The sequence below is a fragment of the Betta splendens genome, chromosome 6 (assembly GCF_900634795.4).
Source record: "Betta splendens chromosome 6, fBetSpl5.4, whole genome shotgun sequence".
In the NCBI taxonomy this organism is placed as follows: Eukaryota; Metazoa; Chordata; class Actinopteri; order Anabantiformes; family Osphronemidae; genus Betta; species Betta splendens.
Window position 1 is genome coordinate 10,409,479 of NC_040886.2, and position 19,513 is coordinate 10,428,991.

The window sequence follows — 19,513 nt, forward strand, 5'->3', positions numbered from 1 at the left end:
TGTGTGTGTGTGTGTACGCGTACTCACAACCATCATAGATGTCAGTGGGGATGTGGACGGCCGTGTGATTGTAATCAGTCAGGCGTTTAAATGACGGGTCCTCCTTAAAGTCCGGTCGAATCCTGTATTTCCGTCCCTCTGTCTCGTTTGCTTCCAGCTTTCAAAGTCAGTGATCAAAAAATCAGGATGCAGACAGTAATGGTGATGGCAGGTTTAAGATAGCACACGGAGTCTGTTTAATCTGTTTGCCGAAGCCTCATCACAGGCATAAAACCATTTACAAGGCAGAGCACAGTCTGACACTCAGTGGCTCCTCATCAACTCCTGTGTGATGTCATCGCTGTGTCTCTCCCAGCCTCCCAGCTCATTTGGGGGAAATATAGTATCATTGACTGTCGGCTTGAGGGCATCGTTTTGTTTTTTTCATCCTCATTTGGGAGGCATAGCAGGACACGGCCGGGTTATCCATACCCCTCGTGGAGATTTATAACTCCTGCCGCGCGTTCACCAATTTACATCAATGAGAGCGCCACGGACGGGGAGGTGCACGGAGAAAAGGCGTGATGAGATATGGAGGAAATAATGCGGGGTGGAGAGGGAGTGACGACGTGAGGTGGAGAGAGAATAAGCAAGGGAGGGGTGGGGGTGTGTGGAGGGTGGGGTGAGTGAACAATTGCTTCCTAATAAAGCAACAGTGTAGCCAGCTCGTACATCTCATCTGTCAATTAGAGGGAAAACATGGCAGAAACCTCTTCACCTGAGAGCGGGTGGGGGAGGAGGGGATGACGGAGAGGATGCTACATGGGAAGCCTGGAGAAGAGGGAGGGATTGCGGTAAAGGGCCGGGGCGATGACAGAAGCCGGGAGTGAAAAAAAATGGGATGTGAATGTGGTGAATTGGGGAGGGAACGTGGGGAGGGGGACGGGGGTCCGCTCGGCCTTAGGGCGGAGAGAGAGCAAACAGGCAGGTTGACTTACGTTGTCCTTTGCATTGTAGTAGTAGATTTCATCATCCTGTAAATAAACAGCACACACACACACACACACACACACACACACACACACACACACACACACACACACACACACACACACACACACACACACACACACACAGGCGCTTCAGGGGGTTGCTCAACAGGAGCGTAACGTTTATGCAATCGTGAAATTCCCGATTCCTTTCCGAACACTTTACTTCGTCGTCAGGCGGCCCCATTAGTCGATTCTCTGGTTTTATGTTAATGCGGACTCGCGCCCGCGCTGCCAGAAGGATTAATACTACATGAGTTATGCCGAGTGTGCTGAGTTTGCCTCTTGCCTGCATCTGTGTCTACTGTATGTGCCCACGGCCGTTTGCAATGCTCCAGGGAGGCATTTCCCCGGCACTGGGAAAAGCAATATGGTAATTCACAGCTTAGACACATACAGTAGACGGTGTTGTATAACTGTCCCTTCCTGACCACTGCTTTCATATGAGTCTGCCACTGTGGTTCCTGGAAAGCAGGGTCTCTGAAATGAGAGGCGTAATGAGTCATAACACAGTGTATAATGTGCAATGGATTTGCTAATGGGGCTGTAATCACTGCGAACCACACAAAGACGCAGACGGATCAAACCTGTGAATGCAGATCCACTGTATCCTGTGTGTCAGTTAACGCCAGCCTGTCTGCAGTTGCATTCGGGCAATATATAACAGCTGCATGCAGGTACTGCTGAATAACGTGCTCGTATTAATGCGTTACCTCGAACTCGTCCTGCCACTGATGCTCCATCTGGAAGTTCTCTGCAGCCGTGGCCAGTTTCTGGGGAGTGAAATATGACAGGGGTTTGCACAGTGTATCGGCACAATGTCTCACAGCATCGGCCTAATTATAGGAAGCCTGGGCGAAAGGAAGTGTGTTAAAAGCATAATGGGGAAATGGCTTTGATATCATTCACAGCGCTTAAGATGCAGCTCTGTCCACTCAATGCTACACAACAGAGTCGTGATGTCAGCAGGAGAAACGAGCACACAGCATCATGAAAGTACTTGAATACAGTATGAAGTCTGTTTACTGTTTCTTTCCAGTTGCACAATTTTACATTTCCTTTACTATCTTGCAGAGTTTGAGTACACACAAACAGTATAGTGGAACAGTTTAAAGGCACTTGATCATTATTGTCTACATTCTAACGATTGCATTGTTGTGTTGAGAGTGAGATGGAAAAGCCAGACAAGAACAATGGAGCAGCCTCCTCCTCCAGGAGGACCGCAGGCGGAGGAGTAAACTGAGACCGGGTCAATGTATATGATCAGCCAGGCAGAACCACACTAATCCAACCGCCCGTCCTGCTCAGACTACACCACGCACCAGCGAAGGGACAGCCAGCGGACGCCGAGATGCTCGTGCGCGTGCACGTGCGCGTGCACGTCCACGGCCGCGCGGCCGCCGTCGGCGAGCGCCCCGTTCTCCACCAGCAGGCTCATCGCTCTGGCCTCCGGTCCCGGGCTCCGCTCCAGACCTGTCTTCACCTCCTCTGCACTAGCTGTCAGCGGCTAAATATACACCCAGACACACTCACGCGCGCACCAACACCAAGTTATTACGCGCCGCCGCATTAACGATGCAAAAACGAACATGTTCTGTCGCCGCGTGAAGTGGTGAATCATATGTTTTCTAATTATACATTGCACCTGTTAAAGACCGAGCACCGAGGCTTGCTGTCGTCACATGACTATTTAATTAAAGCACAGACATTTAATGAGTAATCATATCGCAGACTCAGAGGATTTGGTGTCATCCAGTATCTATATGCTTCACAAGACCCTCACACAGACGCTACAGAGCAGTCATACAGTAGGTGCCGCAGTCAAAACAAATCTACCGTTTAATGTCTAAGAAGACTCTTCACTCATTAATTTGAAAAAAGAAGTGTTGTAACTGTACTAATGGGACAGTTGAACCGAGATCAAAGTCCATGACTTGTCATTAGGATAATGTTAAATGTCAGCTAATGCCAGTGCAACATTACATCATGCTAACGTCACACCAGTGGGTCGACTGAGCTTAACCACCGGGGTATGAATTCAGTCCAGTTGAGCAAAAGTGAGGCACACAAGCAGCTGTGGCTGAACATATGGATATTGATCACAGATGCCTGCGATCGGATATAAGGAGCCACTGCTCGGTGCTTCATAGGTCATTCTCTACTGTGTGTGTTATATAATGGACGCTTCCTTCAGACTCGCTGTGTACGAACAGGCACATGTAACCGCGCACACACACGCGCGCGCGCACACACACACACACACACACACACACACACACACACACACACACACACACACACACACACACCTCCTAAGAGAGCAAGTCGACAAGGTTGTTAAAAATTCATGGCAGTGCATTGACGAGGCTCCTCTACCCTCTGGGAGATATGGAGGAGGGGTGTATGAGGAAAGACACCTAATTACCTTTCTCTTTGCCTCTGTATCACTTTCGATCTCTCTTTTTACCCTGTGCTTACACACACACATACACACACACACACACACGAATTATGAGGCTGACCAAAGAAGGCAACGACACAAACAATGGGCTCGGAACTAGAGTTCTGATTTCCAGAGAGCGTTCCCTGAGTGACAGCCGGCCTACTTACCATGACGTAACCGTTCATTAGAGGTTCTGCCAAATGAGTAGAAGCCGGCATTGTTCTGTGGAAACGCACACATTTACTACTACAACGCTTTAGTTAATGGGAGTGCAGAACAGTCTCCCCATAGCGTGCTTGATCTAACCTCTCATTAGTCTCCTTCTCACTTATTACAGTACACACACGCCGGCTGCACATCACAATGAGCCCACTCGGTCACTGGATGACCACTGGAGATCTCACAGGGCCACAGCTCCTCTGCAGCCTTAATGGGGGAGCAGGGCTGCACAGATACCAGAGGACTGGGAATTGGTTCCCCTGTACTGTAAGTGGTGGTAAATGGTAAAAAACATAAAACCCAAGACTGGACACAGGCTCACTATAACGCTGGTCGACTACACCATAACCCCCTTGAACATTAAAGTGTCCTAATGATGAATACAATCACTGTACACACCAGTATTAACAGCCTACCAGGAATCCTAACCTAGTACCCCCCCCCCCCCCCCCCCCCCCCCCCCCCACTGATGTATAGGGTCATTACCCTGCAGCCGATGAGAACACTGGCTGAACACAGACATGCGTGGATGCCTGAAGCAGGTCTATAGCAGAACGGAGCTAAATCAGGGCCGTAAGTCTCAACAATGAAATACTTGTTGGTTCCGTTTTTAGTACTTCAGCGTTCAATTTTGTTTGCACGTTTTTCAGGCTGACTTTATTTAATCCCATATCGCTGAATGTTGGATAGCACTGGGCCCCAGAGAGGGAGATTTCTACCTCTTCCTACCAGTCTTAGTTGTCATTCTGCCAGGGCAGCCCAGCGGTCCACCATGCATTTAGCCAGAAAGCAGAGGACAGCTTAACGGATAGACAGGGAAGATGAGACGGGCTCAGCTAAGCCCTCCAGACTCCCTGTGTGCATGCGTGCATGTGTTTGTGAGGCTCCACAGGTCTGGAATCAATGGGCTGTTCAGAGCACACCGCCTTCTCCCATGAACAACAAAGCAATACCAGAATCCGAGCATCCCTGAATATCATTAACATCCACACACGCCATCCTTATTTCTGACAATCCGACCACATACACATACACAAACACTGGTTATGGGTTCAACGTAATGAGTAGCTGCTCATAGGAATCCCAGAAAAGTAAAAATGGTGCAGGCGTGAAAGATCAGCAGGAAATAGAGGAGGCTGAAAGGGGAAGAAGGAAAGACTTAAATTAAAAGAAGATGGATTAACAGAAAGGACAGTCCAATAACAGAAAACATAATTCTCTGACTCAGCAGGATCACAGTCTTGTGTGTAGTTCTCATTAACCTTATACCGCTGGCTTACAAGAATGCTGGGAGTTGTTGCTAAAGCATGACGGAAATTGTATCCAGCAATGTATTGTTTGTTTTCAGAATAAAAGGGCAAGAAATGCCCCCTCCTGTGTGCACGTCTGATAAATATATTGTGTTTGTGTGCGGAAAACAGTGGGAATTGAGATAAATACACACGAGCGGAGAGGAAAAGGTGAGGAAGAGAAAAAGTAGCACATAAAAAAGGAGGCGGCGAAACCCAAGAACAGAGGAGATGGAAGGAAGTGAAAGAGGCGAGCAATCCATAAGAGCAGCGAGGTAAAGAGGAGAGTGGCAGACGGAGGGAGGATGCATTCAGAAGGAGAAGAAGAAGGCGCGAGAAGAGACAGACAGAGGTCAGAGGAGATAACGAAGGCTTGTTTCCATATTCCAGTTTAACAGAGAGCTATAGCGAAAGGCCACGATCCAGACACAGGACGGATACGGAGGAGGAGGAGGGCGACGGGGAGGACGGACGGAGACGGACGGGAGGTGAAGAAGAGAGAGAGGGGGGGGGGTCTGCAGCTGTGGGAGCCCAGGGGAGCTCCGTCCCGCTCCACGTGGATCCTCACGGAGGCCGGCTTTCCGCAGCTGCTCCCCGTCTGTACTAAAACTGTAAAACTCTATATTACTAAAATGGCAAAGCTCCAAAACTATTTGTGGTTGGACCTGGACAAAGCCTTTAGACCGACACAAGCAGTGACGCATTGGAGAGCCCCCGAGTCTGGTGTAGGAAAAAGCCACCAATTATCTTGTCACATCTGGATGATAGTAATTAGTAAACAGTCACAATATTGAATCTGAAAAATGTCGCGTTTAATTAAGGTGGATTATAGAGAGAAAGGGAAAAAATGAATCCCTTTACATCTGCACTACAGTATAGCACACTTCACACTTCATTTATTACATGATCGCAGGCAACACGTTCATACAGATACAGTCAGGCAGGTCTTGATACAGGGAACAGTAGTAATATAAATGGTTAGAGTCGCTGCACTTACGCCTATGGACATTTAAAGGCACCAGTTAACCTAAGGGTGGTGTTTTAGAAAACTCCCACTGGCCCCACAACACATCCCAGGTGGATCCCCGTCCTTCTGGCTGTGTGATGGTGGGCCACGCTCTCCTCCACTGTGCCAGCGCTGCTGCAAGGAGCAGGGAGGAGAGTTTTAGAAAGCGCTTTTGCGACTTTCTGATGGCTTTGTGAACTTGTTTGGCCCCAGGACGCTGGCTGCAGGTCCGAGTATACGGTGGCGCAGAGACTTTTCTATAGTTTCTGATGCATAGGCAGAATAGGGGTCAGGTGTTAAATGATTTTTTTAACCTAATGCTAACTGTACTGCAGAATGCAACCACCCACTGACATCCCTGCAGCTGGACCGCTTAAATTAGCTGCCTGTTGACGTTCGCATACTGTATTTATCAGTAGTCTGTACTTCTTATCTACTGTAGCTTTTGAAATAGATTGACCAGTGGTCCGCCTCTGCTTTCCCACACACCCCGGCCTGTTGAGGCAGATGGCCGCCCACCCTCAGCATACTTCTGCTGAGACCTATTCTTTTCCACTGTCGCCCACTTCTTGCTCAAGGGGGAATTAGTTTAGTTTTAAACACGTGTTTCTATTGGGTCCTAACCTTGAGAGATTCTTGTTGTGTCTCTGCTCCGTTCACATAAACTGAACGTGTTAGTATTAGTATTACAGTTATTAATTAGTGCTTGCTGCCATCCACGGGCCGCCCGAAGAGATCAGAGTGGCTAAAAACAAAATGGTTCATGAGTCAGGAAGAGTAACAGTAAAGGGGACAAACTATTATGTTTGTGTCTAATGAGTCTGAGCTGAGGGAGAGTCAGAGACATTATCTTTGACAGTAGGGCGAACGTTTACTGGTATCTTTAAGGGTAATGACAAAAATCTGTAAAATGATTTCATAGGAGACATTTCTGACAATAACTATTTTTTATTAACTGAGCTAAAGCAGGAAACCTGCTCGTAAACAGTTTTACATGTTGTGAATTAGTAAAGCCTGTGAGCCAGTTAGCGAAGCGTGTACAGCATGTGTGTGATGTTTAAACATTATTCAGATATAAAATATTCTCCACCTGCAGGTTTTAGGATGCTTTCTAAATGATGAAGCCCATTTTGGTCTGTGAAATCAAAGAGAGTCAGACGCGGGCTCACGGACGCCGTGCTGCATTCAGACCTTTGTATTTATCCCCTCAGCTCTTCGCTCCGGCTGTGAGTAAATCATGGTGCGCACACTCGGAGCAGTGAGCCACCTGTGTCCTGCTGCGTTTTAGTGGCGCTGCTTGAAGTATCACTCTAAGTGATGCTGTAGACTGACTCATTAGTTAATGGATAGAGCTTTCACCCTAGGAGAAGAAAGGAACTTAAACACACACACACACACACACACACACACACACACACACACACACACACATCAGATCCTGGTCATTAGTAAAAGTTAAGGATCGAACAAGGCAAAGAAAAGGGGGACAACCTTCGAACGCAGCAGCTGCCGCATACGTGCACGTCGCCCGTCAGTCTTTTATCAGCGCGCGTTTTGCGTTAACAGTTCTGCTGCATCAATAATTAAGTTTTTAATTACAGCGCACAAAGACAGCGAGACCAAGCGGGAGCACGCGGAGGCCGGGGGAGGGAGAGATTAATGGAAGCGGCTGGACGGAGCCAAAGGCACGTCGCACGCTTCGCCCGTGTGCTCAACCACCTTTGACATTCTCCTTCTCAGGCTCTAATCAACCACATGTTTACGTACAGTAGAGGCGAAAATTTCAGTTAAGACGTACCTGGGGCTAATTAGACAATTTAAATGTACCAGGATGAGCGACAGCCGTTTATTTATTATGTTATGCTCAATAATAAGATAAAATCCAAGGCATATGATCATCGACGTTAACACAAGAGAAGCGGAGCATCAGGTGGGTGATTATTTCTAATGGGGTCACTTCCCTCTTCTTCCCTAAAAGCCAATGTCAAAGCACTTCTGCTTCTATGTGTGTGAACGCGTGTGTGCTCCTGTTGACGTCCAGTCCCAGCGCACACTGTGAGCCTTTGATAAAGCGATCTCTCCCAACGCCGTGCAGCCAACTACTCATTAATAATGCACGTTACACTCGGCCACACACTTATTTATGGACGCATAAGTGGGCACGACGACACGCAGCAGTTTCACACACCTGTAGCTGGATACACGGAGGCCTTTTGAAAGGTTAGAAATCAGAGACGGGGGGACAGAGAGGAGCCGGGGCCTCAAAGACAAAAGAGGGGATTAAAGTTCGAAAGCAGTTGACAACTAAATGAAAGTGGCTCAAGTGCCTAAGGCGATGTCCAATTATACTGACAGTAAAAGTCACTCTGAGGCCGATATCAAAGGCGCAGAGCACGAAAGGAAGTTTCATTTGCCGCGAAGAGTCTTTTCCTGTATTCTCTCAGAAAGAAACTTTCCTGTCAATTCCTCCCTTTTAACCTAAAACGCCGGTCAGCAAGAAACAATCTCAAAGCGACGCTGCGTTGTCTACTGGGGCGACGTACTGTAGACGCTCGCACCAGACACTTCATTATACGCACCTGTTCAGCAGCTCATTAGCAAAACTGTCACATGGTGCGAGCAGACACGGCTCAGACGACGTGTTCAAGCTCAAACCCCGCATCAGAAAGGGCAGAGGAGGTGATTTATGAGTGAGGGACCTAAGTTGCCCCCTTGAAGGTGAGGGAGAGTGGTTTACAGTCACTGAACCTAATATTACCTTTATATTTGCTTATGCTGTTTAATGTCACTGTGCTTTAGTCTAAGAGCACAGCACCGCCTGACCACGTGACGCCTCTATAAATCAAAGCTCCAAGCGTCTTCTTCGCAGCATCCAGTCATCTATTTATCTGCTCGTCCATACATCTCAGGACATCAGATCTAATAAACGTGTGCCTCGAGGTTAGTCACAGGAAAGGAGGCAATCCGGGCTGAGCGGTGGCCGGAGGCTGGATGGATGGCCGTCATCAGTCCAGCTGACCTCCCTCCCACCGCCTGCCGCACAGACCTCGGCCTCGCAGTTATTTGTCTCTCAAACACGATCGCACGCTTCGCGCGCCGGGGCCGATCCCTCCTCGCTGCTTACGCAGCTCATGACACGGGCGCACGGAAAAATGATAAGGAGGTGTTTACTTAGCATACGCAAGACAGGGACTGGGCATGACGCGTGTTTATACGCAGTCACGCTGCCTCCACGTTACTAATAAGACAACGGCGGCGGAGTCACGAGCGCTCTCTGAACGCAGAAAACAATTCAGGCTCCTGATACAGATGAGAAACTTTGACCCACTTTTGAGGAAAAGAGAAGAGGAGAGGCAGAAGCTCCCCAGGGTCACAGCTATCATTATCACACTGAATCCTGCAAAAGAAAGATCCCCGCTTTCCACCAAATGTGTGCCTTCGCTCGCGGTGCCGATTGCCCAGAAAAAAACACGTTTTATCATCTATGGCTTCACAAAAAGCTCCACTGAGCCTGTGCAGTGCTGATGCAATACAGAACGACCTCAGTTTGCCTCTAAAGTTAAATTCTTTGGACTGGACTTTATGGATAAGAACTGAAGAACATGTTATTTCTGACTGTGACCTCCACTACTTAAAGGATAAATTCAACCAAACCCACAGCAAAATCACTGTAGAACCTAATTCCACGACAACGTACTGTACCACATGTTCATGTTCATGTTCATGTTCATGTTTAAAAATATATGTATGAAATCAAACTTGATGCAGCCACTACTAAAGTTTTTATTGTGGCTCTGTGTGTTTCACCATATGCACATAATCATTTTGGGATATAAACATTCCTTGGCCATAACAGATGGAACGCTTCTCTTTATCCCAGCCCGACTTAATAAAGGCGCCGTCCTGTTGGGGCCACTTTTACCTCCAAGGCGGCCGACCTCTTCCGCAGCAGCTGTTCGATGTTCCTGGCCGCTCTGGCCACCAGCTCCTCGGCATCGTTTTGCTCCACCGTGTACAGGTGTTGGTTTCTCAGGAATATCTAGACACACGCGGAGGGAGGAGAGATGCAGTACGTGGATAAATGGACAGTACCAGGTGACAAAGTAGGTGGATTCTAGCAGTGTTTCGTACCTGAGTGAGGCTCTTCCCAGCCGTGGCCGTGTCTGCCAGCGCGACGAGCTCCTTCTGCATCTGATCGACCCATTCTTTGATCCTGCAGGGACCAAACAATGCACACAAGCGATCACGTCGCGGGAAAAAGCAGCCACGCGGACGCGTCGCGGCGCAATTAAACTGTCAAGGCGAGTTACCCGCCGCACGCGGGGGCCGCGCGGTGCCACGGGGTCGCAGCAAACCGGGCCGAGGAGGACCGCCGCCACGGGGCCGGGCGACGTGCCATGCAATCGAACTCGAATCACCGGGAACAAACGCGGGCGGCGTCTGATCAGACGCGCGTCACCGGGCGTCAGTCCCGAACGCTGTCTCCCGGGGGGTTCGAGCGTGAAGTGGACCGATCGCATCAGCGTCAGCCATTGTTGGGCGGCGCCGGGTCACTGCTGATGGTTACGGGACCGACGGGTTCGTCTGTGTATCAAAGGGCGCTGCAGACACTCACGCTGGATCAACCTGGTGAATTAGGCTGTGGCCCTTGATATGATAACGATGATGATAATGATAGGCAGCGTAGGCTTTAAGTAACTTGTTTGCATAATCAGACTCTAGAGGCACAATTGCTTCTAAGAGCAAAACCCTCGTGTGCACGTAGACACACTAATTCGTCATATACGCCGTCATGCGTGCACTCAAACATGGACAATGACACGGCGTCATCAAACTTGCATGAGAATGATAAAAGGTTGGCATTGGATACAGATGCTCTCATGCCTATAACACGCATGCAGCACAGCACAGAGCCCGTTGTTGTCCTCGCAAAGTGAAACGGAGGCCTATTATTCCCACGAACGCACCGTTGTAGGCAAAGGCGAACAAAGCAGCGGAGCCAGAGAACATCAGCGCATCTGTGGTGTAATGAAACGCAAAGTTAGACGTATGTACTGTATGTGTGCAAAACATTTACTCTGTACAAAAAGTACAGAGGCACAAGAAGCCAGAGAAGAAAAGGGAGGTAAAAACCTTATAGTGAATGCAGGACGGGGAGAAAGATGAGACACAGGGAGAGAGAGAGAGAGAGAGAGAGAGAGAGAGAGAGAGGATCCCAGAGTGGAGAGCACAGTGTGAAACTGTTTAGGAAACTGAGGCTTGCTGGATATATTAGAGCGGAGTCGCTCATAATTCAACAGCGATCCCTTAATTCCATGAGCCAGATGCTTCAGGAGCCGCGGACAGCGGTGCAGACTGAGGCCGGGCAGTTTTATGGTTGTATGAGGGAAGAGTAACGCAACCGCTGGATTTCAAAGAGGTTCAAGTTACCAGACAAAACCGCACTTTTACACACTTGATCCGTGTGAAATATTAATAATGATTTTAAGAACACGCGAGCCTCTCTTTTACGCTCGTCTCTCCTGCGAACCTGTCGCTTTGTGATCCTCAAATCTCCGCTCCGCAAACAACAGAGTGCAGGGCATTCCAGTAAACGCCGGAGCCCTAAGCTCTCGGAGCCCGATGCACTGACGAGTCGATTCTGAGCTAGTGTTTATGTGTGTTCGCGGCTTCTTCCTAAGGCTTGACATTCAGAGAAGCAGACGGACGTCTCTGCAGAGTTTAGCTTCTGTGAAATCCCCCCGCTGGAAAAAAAAAAAACAGGTGCTGACAAATGCATGAGACAACACAGTGCCGTACGAGTGCATGTGTTCTGCTGCATGTCCAAGTATGGATGACATGGACTTACTGTACTGTGTGCAGATACAGACGACCTGCACTGCCTTTGCACTTTCCTTTTGAAAGATTCCTTCTATCCGAGCTCAGCCCAGCGCTGTATGACACTGTAAATACCAAGGTGCAGACAAAGGCGTGAGGTGCTAGTTATATACAGGAAAAGGAGCATAAAGCCGACAGATATACTGCTCCACAAAGCTGCAAGGCTCTAGCCTATTAGATAGATCTTAAACAAATAGAGTTATCATTTATTGGATTGGGAAATCTCTGCAGGTTAATTCCTCATTCCTCCCTAAATCTTGCTTTTTCAGGCAAGGTGCATGCAATACATACAAAAGGCGTGTCCTCGTGGTTGATCTAGTCACATCACCTCCTCATGGAGACTAGTATGGTTTCCATACAACTTGTGTCACATAACCTGAGGATTCAGAGGCGTGGAAACGAGCCATTGATGCTGAGCTGAGCCGGCCTTTTTTTTTTTTTTTTTTTTTTTTTTTGCTGCTCCGTTTGCCGGGCTTTGATTGGCGCAGGCTCTGCTACAACCCTGGATAATTAAACACACACACACAGTTGCACGTACTAATGGCAACTGGGTCAGACGCTGCCCCACATTGTTTTTCAGACGCGGGAAGCGCAAATGAGAGCAAAACGGAAAGCGAGGCGGCGGAGACAACGCAGGAGAGAGACAGATGTTGCGGTAGCATCACTCTGGCGCCGGGGAGAGTAATGAGCTGGCGCATAGAGTGGAGCTCAGTGGGCGGCTGTGTTAAACTACAGTCTAATTACACATCATTATAGAGGCAGAGGACAGGAGCCGTCCGGTCCCGGCAGCAAAGCCCAATGAAGCGAGGAAACAGCAACAACAATCCAGCACAACAAGCCGCTGCGCTGCGCTCGTACTCCGTGGGCCGTTCACTGACACCCGAGTGGCTAATTCAACGCGTTCAGTCTGGCCCAGATACAGGAAGAGGCCGGATATGAAGCGGGTGACTTTTGAATGGAGCACTAACCACCTCTGCACCTTCTGTCTGTTTTAAAATGACTGACAGCTTGGACCCGATTTGACGCTAGTATCAAGACTATTTCAGATGATGGGGCATCTTGTCTTGAAAAAATTAAGATTATATTTTGGCTTCACACTAAAAACATGACTTAGGCTCAGAACAGACAAAAAGACTATTAATTTGTCAAACAAGCTTTTTATGGCTTGTGTCATCCGATAAGTACAAAACGGGTGGTCTACTGTACTTCAGATTTATTTAGCCTCTATTGTATTTAATGATGTTTTGCCTTATGATGTAGACAGATTCAATTCAATCCCTTATTTCCAGCTATAGTATGTATCTAAACTGTGGCTCGGACTGTAGAGTGGACACTAAACAGACTGCAGTGTTCTGTGGAATGACAATAAATACCAGAGGCCTGTTTGTTGACATTCAATAATAAAAAATGACAAAAACAACACTATATATTATTACATTGACAGGTCAAAAGGTTAATCATTTAAATAAAGTAAACATTTATGTAAACCATAAATTATGTTTTATATTTAGAGACCAGTGTCTTAATTAGTAAAGGAGCTGACCCTGAAGCTGATCTCTTACAGTATCTTCCCACTGAGCTCGCTCACTGAACAAATAGCCTATAATTCAAGTGTATCTGGTCACAGCATGACCGTCTCGACCCTTTAATGGTGGATGATGGCTCCAAATTGAATGGCCTAGCGAGAAATGCAACTTTGGGCGTTTCAGTAGGAGAGCGGGAGCAGGGAAGCCTCTGTAACTCCTCAACAACTTCGCAGCAGAGCTGTGACGGCGCCCGGTGGCCGCAGTCATCCACCGGCGACAACCTGCAGATTACGGCAAGCGGCATTAATCAGCAGCCGAGGGGACGAAGCGGGACTCACCCCCAGACGCGTCTACGTCCATCTGAGCACCGGCGCGTGAATGAAACGACCCGCGGACCCCACTTCACCCCCCGCAGACGCGCGCGCACCGTCCGGCGTGCACGGCTCATCAAATGTAACACTTGTCTCTGAACGGCGAGCGCTTGAAACAACGCGAACTGCTCCGAACGCGCCTCCGAGGGGCTGTACTCACATGAGCTGAGTCGGAAACTGCGCGAAATAGCCGTCCTGCCACAGGAGGACCAGAAACACCCAGGCTCGCACCCTGCAGGTATCCATTCTCCCCACAAACAAAAAAAAAAAAAAAAAAAAACGGGGAGGGGGGGGGAAATTCCCCGACGCGCGTCAGCACCGAACCAAACGCGCTCCGATCCGTTTCGCCGCAGATGAGGAGCGCGGCGCAGAAGCGGCGTGAGTGGCGGCGTGTCGCTCCCTCACAGATTAACGAACCCTGACGCCTCTAATCTGATCACCGGCCATCCAGCGCTCTAACAGGTACAGGAGCTGGATATGTCAGCGTCTCCCTCCCTCCCACGTCTCCCTCCCTCTCCCTCTCCCTCTCTCTCTCTCTCTTCCACTGTCTCTCTCTCGCGCGCGCCCTGCCCCTCTTTTCAATTTAGCAGGAACACACACACACACACACACACACACACACACACACACACACACACACACACACACACACACACACACACACACACACACACAGGGACTTGTCACAGCTGAGTGATATTCATCAGTGCCTTTAACGACCCGATGCCATTTAGAGCCTATATAAATCTTAACATACAGTAGGTGAGTATCTTAAGCTTGACTTTAGTTTCAGTGGGAGCTGCGGTGTTGTTGTTCCAGACTGAGGGTCTGGCCACAAGTACCACACACATGAATGTACACGCATGCTGAATGCAGAATCCAGAGGTTGCTCTTTAAAATGCCCGGCAACCCTTCAGCCTGCGCTGGGGCTCATTGGCAGGCTTTAATAACACCATTGTTCTCCATCACGCTGGTGACAGCCAACAGAGGAACTGTCCCACATAGGAATCGCTGCCACGCTGACAGTCCCATTGATCCCACGTATATCATGTGAAGTGTTATTAGCGAAGTGCGGTAAAAGCCCGATAAATCTGCGCGCCGTCCCTCATCCACTCATACTGTGAGGATGCGTTTTTGTGGCCGTGCGACGCTCACTCTAACAAGTATCAACATTTATGGAATTTACGCCAGCTGCTAAACATAAAAAATCATAGTTTGCATTATTGTTTGTAAAATTAAAAAAAGATAAACACACTAAATAACAAAGCCTGTCTATGTGTGTGTGTGTGTGTGTGTGTGTGTGTGTGTGTGTGTGTGTGTGTGTGTGTAATTCAGGCCTGGAGAGAGGGCAGGGCAGCACAAGCAGGATGCTTGGGGATTTGGTTATCAATTGTTGCTTGGCAACCACACACCATCTTTCGTGTCCTCTCACCCACCCTCCCCCTTACTCCCCTTCCTCTCTTTGTCTCTTGCATCTCCACCTCTCCCCCCCCTGCTCTTACTGTACTGCACTGTTGCTCCGCTCCCTTGTTTTCCCCTCCCTGTCACATCATCCTGTCCAGTTTCTCCTACTACATCTTTTCTCGCACCCATTTTTCCTCGGCACAGGAGGAGATGCACCTGCTGATGGGATGGAGAAAAGTAAGTGAAGGGTGAGAAGCGGTGAGGTGCCATGGAGTGAAGGAGCATAATAGGAGAGAACAGTGTGGAGAGGATGGAGCAGTGGGGATCTTCTCTGCAGACATCCAGATTCAGGACTTTATTTTTAATTGGGAACACAAATTGCATCTTTAACAGAAAGGCGTCAGACTATAGTGCTTGTGCTGTACCTCTCTATGTGTAAAAATTGGATTATAGTAAAAGACTATAATAAAAACTAATGGCAGTGTCAGACAGATCCTGACAGACAGTGCATCATTTTCTGAAGCCTGAAATGCTTGACAAACATCAAAATATCCCACTGCTCTGCTCCACCTCTTCACACCTCCTCACACCAATAACCAGGGTTTTACTCCATAGTTGTCTCATTTTGATTATTGATTATTATTATTTATAAATTTAATTAACCTACAGATCCTACATGAGCGCAGAACTCCCAGTTCATATGAAATCGTCTTGCAGACTAATCCCACACTAAGACGAGAGAACCATCTGTAAACACAAGCGTCCTCAGTAATTACGTTAATAGAATAATTTGTAAAAGCACCACTGACTCACGATCAGCAACGCTGCAGCGACAGAGGTCATTAGGTTGAAGACACTGCCACCTAGAGGTGATGCGTTAACATTACAGGAATGAGGCGCAGGTAAGACCTTACATGTACAGTACAGTGGAGTAGACGTCGAAAAGTTAGTTTACATGCACTGACTGGATGTTCCTTGTTAGTTGTTACAAATATTAAACACATAAAGGTAAGACTGTGAATAAAGCTGAGCCAGATGTACTACTAATGCTACTTATATGTTAGTTGATGCACTAATGCTAGAATTACAAGTTTGTGGGTTTTGCATGTAACCTGTATCTTCTTATTATAAGGACCTTGAAAATTTTAAATTACATGCACTGGCCAAATGTTAATGATGATTGAACTACTCTAAATAATCAATGTGAGATTCTCGAGGGGGGTTACGTTTAGTCTGTATCAGTTTGGCGCCATCTAGTGGTCGCTACGGGAATGACAAAAATTACAGGCTCAGTTCAGCGTCTGTAATATAGCTCTTGTTGATATTTATTCTTTAGACTCGAGGGAAACAGCTGATTTTCTTTACAGCACAAATTGCATAATATCTCAACACATCCTGTGTACAACCACAAAACCATAACATTGGATTCTTTGTTTTTACACTGAGTGAAAAACAAGACAATTGTACAAGCATATTTCTTTACAGTCAGCATACAGAGAAATCTATACATATTCTGTCTCTTTTTCAACATAATCTGTAGGCAAAATATACTGACGAACCATCAACGGAACATGCAACATCCAAAACAGAAAGTCTCAGACAGCTATTGAAGTTGAGTCGATTTTTTTTCCCTTGCTTTGTTTCAGCCGCTCGCGGGATGTGGTTGCACAGACGGCCATTGGTTGACAGCACATGGATTACACAGTCACATCCCCGTATACTGAACCACTACAGACACTCATTGCTGTACAATTAGTAAATCTTTTGTTAATCATTTTTTTTTCAACACTCACATGCTCAAACTTTGGACAATATAAACATTCAGTCTTTGTAGAAAATAAACACTTTATGTACACATGTCACATTCACACCCCTCGGAACGACAACGAATGGATGCTTCCACAATTGCAGGCAACAGCTGATATGAACAAATAGGATTTAGCTTGAGGGAAATATGAGCGACTCAGCGGTCAAAGCTGAGCATCGAGGGAATGTAATGGTGTTTTTTTTTTACTGTACTCGAACACAGCGTGGTCAGTAGACTATGGACATGGTGTAGTGAGCAGGATCACCCCCCAAACTGTGCACTGTGTTTAGGAACCTCTTATTTTTTTCTTTTGCCACATAGATGCACAATGCACACCACAATAGTTTCAATTACCACATACTGCATGAGTCAGTTCGTTCCAGTGGAGGAGAACACAAAACACGTGCTCTAATGCTGCGTGAAGAAAGTAAACTGTGTAATAATAAAGTGCACAAGCTCCATGAAGATATTAACAGTAATATATATTAAAATCAGTAAAAAAATCAATAGATTTAATTTTTCTGTGATGTACAAATTAAAATCATTTTTCTATAAGACTATTTAGGACTATATGTTCACAGAAAAAACATTTAATTCCAAAATCAAATGCATCCAAACACATCTGAGTTGCATAGAATTACTTAAAAGGAACTAATGACTCTGGAATAAAAAAAAAACAAAGTTGGCACAGCAAAGTAATTCTTTGAAAAATCAACCTCCTTATTCTCTTTTTCTGTTTTCCTCCATAGCAATAATTTATGTGACATCTTGTTTTTAATCATATTTGTTGTTTCCTGTCATGTATATATATATTTAAAAGAAATTGCATCAGCCCTGTTTTATGCCTGAATACACTGACCGGGCTGTGAGGCTCCGTCGATGTGGTGGCAGAACATCACAAAATGAATTGGTGGTTCATCCATTTGCGCATTAGTAGTTCTTCTGACCTAAATATGACTGAACCCCAGTGGGCCTGAGTGTTTTGGTCACAGGCAGTGAAAGAGGCTGGTTCACTGTTTTGCAACGGGAGTCACTGACACACACAGCACAGTGAGTTTTACAGCACAGTCAGACACACAGAGGAACCTTGACATTGGACTTTTGAGATTATTTTTTTCTTTTTTTTAAAATTACCTTAAATAAAAATCAGACTGGGGTGTTTTACTTATACACACAAAGCAGAGCTGCCATACAGGTGTAGTGACAGTTGCACATCTACACGCGGCTTGTCCGTTCTAACAGCGCCGTTACTCTACACGATGGGTTACACAGGAGGAAATATCAGCGGACTCTGAGCAACTACAGAAGCCTTAAAGTAAAATGTCGCACACATGACGCAGGCGTGACGAACTCTATTCACTCTACGCTAGGCTCGGAACATTCCAGACAGCACCAGACGCTGTTCGTCCCGCTGTCATTCGGACCGGTCCTGCGCAAAAGGTGCTACTGGGTGTCGACCTTTGACCTCTGGATGCATCACAGCCCTGTTGATATTGCACGGTGCAGCAGTGTGATCACGGGACTGGAAGAGCTACTTCGTCACTCACATAGGTCCACATTCACATAACAGTTCTTACAACTGTCTACACCATAGGCTCGAGCAGCCTACTGGATTGTCAGTGCGCCACCTACAGCCTTAAATGATATTTATATCTTCTCATAAATACTCTGGTGGTGTTATACTCTATACTCTATACTGTACCTACATATATTCTCCGTCTCGTATTTTAGTATATCGTATAAACATCTGATATGCTCTGTAACCTGCATATGTTATATCTACAATCTGAAGTGCTGTACATCTCCATCCCATAGCAAAAAGTCATCTCTCTAACTTTGTCCCACATGAGATATTTTTCGTATTTTTTACATGTAAATGATGATAAAACATAATGTATTTCTCCATCATCTCATTTGTCAACACCACCGATGTCAACAGCCGTCTCCCCATATCCCTTTTTGCTTTTTTCCCCAGACTCCATCCGAACCTATGACCGATATGTTAGCTCATTTGCACAGCACCAGAAAATAATAAGAAGAAAGACGTCACTGCTTTCGGAGCGATATTGCTTGCTGCGTCTTTTTCAAATTTTTGCATCTTACACAGTCCACAGCCAGCGGAGACTCGTGCCGGAGGAGGCGGGCATCAGTACAGTGCGTGCTGGCAGGACTGGACTGGACCGATACAGCTGAAGGTGTTAGTACGTCATTCCCTGTTTCTAAAAACGTATGAACTGAGGAATTAAAATAAGTTGATCTTTGTTTATTCCCTTTGCCCTTTTTTTTGTCTTTGCTCTGGCCTCACGGCGTCTTCAGGGGTTGGTCTGAGTGGAGCTGACGAACAGCTTGTGCCAGCTGACCACTCTTTTCCTCATATCCACTTTGTCCAGCCAGATGTACGCTTCTCCTATCAGGGTCTTCTTCATGAACTTTCCTCCATTGGACACCAAGAACAGCTGGGAAAACATCAAACAGGCACGTTTGTCATACGCCAGTCTTCATCTACAGACCAGACACAACCAGCTCCACGCGCCAGTCCTACT

At 47.0% G+C, this 19,513-nt stretch overlaps 2 protein-coding genes across 10 annotated transcripts in view; both read right to left on the reverse strand.

Annotated features, from left to right (window-relative positions):
- The window catches only part of LOC114857729 (voltage-dependent calcium channel subunit alpha-2/delta-1), a 41,120-nt gene extending 26,833 nt beyond the window's left edge, over positions 1-14,287 (reverse strand). For 3 of the 4 annotated variants that reach the window (XM_055509413.1, XM_055509414.1, XM_055509412.1), the window contains exons 1-6: positions 13,727-13,851; positions 10,117-10,198; positions 9,908-10,024; positions 1,742-1,801; positions 978-1,013; positions 28-157 (exon numbers count right to left, since the gene is read on the reverse strand). In XM_055509413.1, coding sequence (XP_055365388.1) covers positions 28-157; positions 978-1,013; positions 1,742-1,801; positions 9,908-10,024; positions 10,117-10,198; positions 13,727-13,836 — 535 coding nt within the window. In that variant the 5' untranslated portion in view covers positions 13,837-13,851. Of the gene's footprint in view, positions 1-27; positions 158-977; positions 1,014-1,741; positions 1,802-9,907; positions 10,025-10,116; positions 10,199-13,726; positions 13,852-13,919 lie in introns of those variants that run through there. The other variant, XM_055509415.1, reaches the window with a different exon arrangement.
- Positions 14,288-16,465: 2,178 nt separating this feature from the next.
- pclob (piccolo presynaptic cytomatrix protein b) overlaps positions 16,466-19,513 on the reverse strand; it is a 45,276-nt gene continuing 42,228 nt past the window's right edge. For all 6 annotated transcript variants that reach the window (XM_029154489.3, XM_029154488.3, XM_029154485.3 and 3 more), the window contains one exon: positions 16,466-19,426. In XM_029154489.3, the coding sequence (XP_029010322.1) occupies positions 19,283-19,426 (144 nt within the window). In that variant the 3' untranslated portion in view covers positions 16,466-19,282. The remainder of the gene's footprint in view (positions 19,427-19,513) is intronic.